The sequence below is a fragment of the Humulus lupulus genome, chromosome 4 (assembly GCF_963169125.1).
Source record: "Humulus lupulus chromosome 4, drHumLupu1.1, whole genome shotgun sequence".
Lineage (NCBI taxonomy): Eukaryota > Viridiplantae > Streptophyta > Magnoliopsida > Rosales > Cannabaceae > Humulus > Humulus lupulus.
Window position 1 is genome coordinate 117819123 of NC_084796.1, and position 5840 is coordinate 117824962.

General features: G+C 36.8%; 1 protein-coding gene across 1 annotated transcript; it reads right to left on the bottom strand.

The window, feature by feature from the left end:
- Positions 1-3047: 3047 nt before the first annotated feature.
- On the bottom strand, positions 3048-4794 carry LOC133832505 (uncharacterized). Its single transcript, XM_062262841.1, has 4 exons — positions 4162-4794; positions 3716-4018; positions 3498-3589; positions 3048-3300 (listed from the first exon to the last, which is right to left on the bottom strand). Exons 1-4 carry the CDS (start codon positions 4792-4794, stop codon positions 3048-3050), a joined length of 1281 nt encoding a protein of 426 aa, XP_062118825.1.
- Between the last annotated feature and the right edge of the window lie 1046 nt (positions 4795-5840).

Genomic DNA, 5840 nt, shown 5'->3' on the forward strand with positions numbered 1-5840 from the left:
GTATTTTCATCTTCATTAGCCATCCAAATTACTTTAGCTTCTTGAGCCAAGAACATCATGTAAGCTTTATGGTAATGAAGGAAATTTTCTCTAGCAATTTTTTCTTGATTAATAAGACATTCATTAAGCGGATCCTTATGCAGTTTTTCCTGAAGCTCCCTCAGTAAAAGATTTGCCTTAAATTCTACCTGTTGGATGTCAGAAAAACCTTCTCTATTAATACCCGAAAAAACCTGTTTCAATCTTTTCAATTTAGAAATCACTTGAAACATTTCAATACCAACAACTGGAATATTCCAACTAGTCTGAATCTTGTCTGCATAAGATGGAGCTTCTTTCCACATCCGAAAGTATCTAAATGGTTTCTTCTCCATTGTAAACTCCAAGGAAAAATGAACAAGAACTGGACTATGATCAAAGATCCCTTCCGGAAGAAAAACAACTTCTGAGTTTGGAAAATAATCTGTCCATTGTGAATTAACCAAGGCTCTATCAATCTTTGAATAAATCTTCTCCTCTACTCTCTGTTTGTTATTCCAAGTATAGAAGCATCCTGAAAATTTTAAGTCCTCCAAGTGACAGAATGACAGACAGTCCTGAAATCTTCTAGAGAGTTTAGCAGTAGACTTTTTACCTATTCTCTCATGAAGAGAAAGAATCTCATTAAAGTCCTCTATCACCATCCAAGGAGCAGCTATAGATACAGCCAATTCCTGCATATCTTTCCATAACTGATCTCTAGATAATTCATCATTAAAACCATACACAAAAGTGATAAGGAAACTTCCTGCCCGATTTGGAACTGTGAATCAACTGAGTAGTACATAACCAAATATCCAGAGAATACACATTCGGATTCCAAGAAACTATTATTCTACCCTTACCAATCAAAGGATTATTATTAGTGAAACACCATCCAAAAAAAAAACCAGTATAAAGAGAACCCATATTTTTATTCTTCACTTTTGTTTCGAGAAGACTAACCAACCCAACATTCTTTGAAAGGATTAAATGTTTAATCTCTCGATGCTTATGTTGGCTGTTAATCCCTCGTACATTCCAGCAAAGTATCCTATCCATTGAGTATAGAGGGAACTCCCCCCTCTCTTCCTGTATTGGTCCTCTGTAGCAGGTTTATAACAGAATCATCTTCCAGCATGTGAAACTGATTTGTCACACTAGTTAGAATGGCCTCAGGTTCCTTTACCTTAACCCCCTTTACCACTGACTGAAAACCTTCTGCATCTACATTGGCTTGACCTGAAAGTGGCATTGAATCACTCTGTTTAGGAATCCATGCTTGCTTGACTGATTTGCTCGTCCTACATAAATAAGACTCATGTCCTAAACCAGAACATATTTTACAAGTAATGGGTTTCCATTCATAATCCATCTGAATGTCTACTTCCTGATCAAATTCATTCATAAAACTTATATGAGTAGGAAAATCTTGAACCTTAATAAGAATTCTGGGGAAGGCTAGACGATCTTTGTTTTTGGTAATGTTATCAACTTGAATCGGCTTCCCAATCTAACCCACAATCTTGAAAAGTGATCGATCTCCCCAATACTTGATATCTAGACCACCTAATTGAATCCAAGTCGAAACTGAAGAAATGTATTCTTTAGCGAAATCATCAACAGGATTTCAAGGCTTCATTATCAGAGGTTTTTTGCCAAAAAACAAGTAACCCCCATCCAACACTCAATCACAAAATTCCATGGCTAGGAAACGAATAATGAAAATACCTGAAGAAAGAATTCCTACTTTGTCCACCTGATCTTTCCATAACCGTGTCACGAAACCCTCTAGGAATCGAATTGGGGGATTAGCACCGAGCACATAGCAAACAATTGAAGATTGCCAAAAATTCACCTCCTCAACAATATCCTCCATATCTATTTTTATCCCTAGAATCCTCTCCTGATTCATAGAATAACCATTGCCAGCCACATTCTTCCCTATGTAACTGGCACAATTCACACCAGAAGAGTTAGAATGTAATATCGGAGAAGAAACATTCTTACCCATATCCACATCCTGCATTGCTTGCTTTGAAACTGATAAATCTTCCACATTCGTGCAGACTTCTTGTCGATGTACTGGTATGGATTCATCAAGAACCCGCCTCACACTTGCCTCTTGCTTATCCTCAATCACCTCCAATTCTTGAACCCCTAAAATAGCATCCATAGATCGAGTTTTGATAACCCTATCAGTAGATGAAGGTCCAATTTTCTTGATCTTGTTCTTCGATTTGGCTTTCCCCCCATTCTTTGATCCCTTTGCCATGGCGCCGATGAGAACACCGATAGAAAAAGAGCGGGAAAAAAGATTTTAAAAAAATCTTTTTGGCATAAAAGAGAGAGTGTTGAGCGTGAATGATGGCTGCAATGAGAGCTTTTTAGGTTTAAGGGTGTTTTTTTGTGTGGGAAGTGAAAAGAAATTAAATGGGAGTTTATTTTTTTTAAAAAAATGTTGTTGAAATTGCACAGTGGCCGTGACCATTTTGTTCTGTTCTCGAGGGCGCGGCCACAGGCCATCTAGGCCAAAACACATTTTCTTTTGGTTGTTTTTTTTCACGATTTTCACGGTTCTAAAATAATTAAAAAATATATGAAAACTAAGTTCAAAAAGAAAAAAATTACATGGAAAAAAATAAACGAAAATGTCTTAAAAATAAAATAAAATACATAAACTTTAGCTAAGTTTAACGTTGCTAGCTTGACGTAAAACTTTTTCATACCTCATCAACATATTCAGGATCGAAGAGGTGAATCACAGTAGCTTGTTCCTCCTCAAAAGACTCATAATAAGGCTTCAATCTCTGGCCATTTACCTTGAGTATGTTTCCTGTTGACGGACTTGAAATTTCTACCGCTCCATGAGGATAATGATGTACCGCTATGAATGGTCCAACCCATCGACAATTCAACTTACCCAGAAAGAGTTTAAGATGAGAATGATACAATAATACTTTCTGTCCTGCATCAAACGTTTTCCGAATAATTCTATTTTGATCATGAAAGGCTTTGGTCTTTTCTTTCTAAATCTTAGAGCTTTCATAAGCATCATTACGAATTTCCTCCAGCTCTTGTAATTGCAACATTCTTTTTTGGCGTGCATTGTCCATCTCCATGTTACACTTTTTCACAGCCCACCAAGCTTTATGTTCCAATTCAAATGGTAGGTGACAAGGCTTTCCATACACCAACCGATATGGCGACATACCAAGCTGTGTCTTGTAGGTCGAGTGATATGCCCATAGAGCATCATCTAATCTTATACTCCAATCCTTTCTATTTGGATTCACCGTCTTTTCAAGAATAGACTTGACTTCTCTATTCGATACCTCGGCTTGGCCATTTGCTTATGGATGGTAGGCAGTGGTTACTTTATGAGTCACTTGATAGTGCCGAAATAAAGCTTCAATTGTTTTATTGCAGAAATGAGTACCTCGGTCACTAATTATTTCCCTTGGAGTGTTGAATCTCACAAAGATATTTGATCAAATGAACTCAACCACTGTTTTAGAATTATCCGCTTTAGTTGCTTTTGCTTCCACCCACTTATACACATAATCCACCGCTAAAAGATTATACGCAAAACAGAATGACAATGGAAATGGTCCCATAAAATCAATCCCCCATACACGAAAAATCTCGATAATAAGTATGGGAGTTTGGAGCATTTGATCCCTAGCAATAATATTACCAAATCGTTGACAACTGTCACATGCCTTGCAATATGCATATGAATCTTTAAAGATGGTAGGCCAGTCAAAATTGCTGTCAAGTACTTTATGAGCTGTTCTCTTGGGTCCAAAATGACCTCCACAAGCATGAGAATGTGAGAAAGCAAGGATAGATTAAAATTCAGAATCATGTTCACACCTTCGAATGACTTGATCAGTGCAATGTTTCCATAAATAAGACTCATCCAAAATATAAAACTTAGCATCATGCTTAATCTTGTTCTTCTGAGCTTGTGTAAGGTCTCCTGGTAACTCTTTAGTGGCTAAATAATTAACAATATCAATAAACCATGGAATAACTTCTTTAAGAGCTAGGAGTTGTTCGTCGGGAAATTTCTCACTTAATTGCACGTTATCTTCATCCTTGATAAGTCTACTTAAATGATCAGCCTCCAAATTTTGTGACCCTCTTATCTTTTATTTCAAGATCAAATTCTTGTAGAAGTAAAATCCACTGATTAAGTCTGGGCTTTGCTTCTTTCTTAGCTAGTAAATATTTAAGAGCTGCATGGTTATTGTAAACAATAACTTTAGTTCCAATCAAGTAAGACCGAAACTTTTCTAGAGCAAAGATAACTGCTAAAAGCTCTTTCTCCGTAGTAAAGTAATTCAACTGAGCATCATTAAGAGTCTGAGAGGCATAGTATATATCATGAGGAACCTTACCAACTCTTTGCCCAAGGATTGCTCGTACTGCATAGTCACTAGTGTCACACATTATTTCAAATGGTAACTCCCAGTTAAATGGCTGAATAATAGGTGTTGATGTTAAGGATTCCTTCAATTTTTTGAATTCAAACAAACATTTTTCATTAAATTCAAATGCAACATCCTTTTGATGAAGATTGCATAAGGGAGAAGTAATCTTTGAGAAATCCATTATAAACCGCCTATAAAATCCTGCATGACCAAGAAAGGATCTTATTTCTTTCACACTTGATGGTGATGGAAGAGAACGAATGAGATCTATTTTTTCCTTGTCCACTCCAATCCCTTTTCCCGAAATAATATGCCCCAAAACAATACCTTGTTGAACCATAAAGTGACACTTCTCCCAATTCAATACAAGATTAGTGTCAATACATCATTTAAGAGCTAGAGTTAACTTGTGGAGGCACTTATCAAAAGAATCACCATAGACACTGAAATCATCCATAAATACTTCTATGATGTTCTCTATGTAATATGAGAAAATACTAACTATACATCGCTGAAAAGTGGCCGGAGCATTGCATAATCCAAATGGAATTCTACGAAAAGCAAATGTGCCAAATGGGCATGTAAATGTGGTCTTCTCTTGCTCTTTAGGAGCAATAATAATTTGATTATAACCTGAATAACCATCAAGAAAGAAGTAATAAGTATGTCCCACTAATCTTTCAAGCATTTGATCAATGAATGGCAAAGGGAAGTGCTCTTTTCGAGTTATAGTGTTCAACTTTCTATAATCAATACAAACTCGCCAACTTGTTTGGACTCTCGTGGGCACTAACTCATCCTTATCATTCTTTACCACAATGATGCCTGATTTCTTAGGAACTACATGAACTAGACTCACCCACTTGCTATCTGAAATAGGGTAAATAACACCCACACTTAAGAGCTTCAGTATCTCATTTTTAACTACCTTTATCATAGGTGGATTTAACCTTCGTTGAGTTCTCTAGAAGGCTTGGATCCATCTTCAAGGAGAATATGGTCCATACACATAGTTGGGCTTATTCCCTTGATATCTGCTATGGTCCACCCTATGGCTGTTTTGTATTCCCGAAGTACCCTTATGAAACAATCCTCTTGTACTTGGGTAAGTTATGTGGTGATAATAACTGAAAATGTCTCTTTAACACCAAGGTAAACATATTTGAGATGCTCCAGTAGTGGTTTTAACTCAAGCTTGGGTGGTGATTTAACAGATGGTTGAAGTTGCTCATGAGAAACAGGAAACTCTAAGAACGACACCTCTTTAGAAACCTCTTCACCGCTATTAAGTGCAGCCACTGTCTCCTTTACTTCAGTAGTGACATCATTTTTCTTCAAGTCTATTGGTTCCCTCAAAACAACATCTAACCCATCCTTTCCATGTAA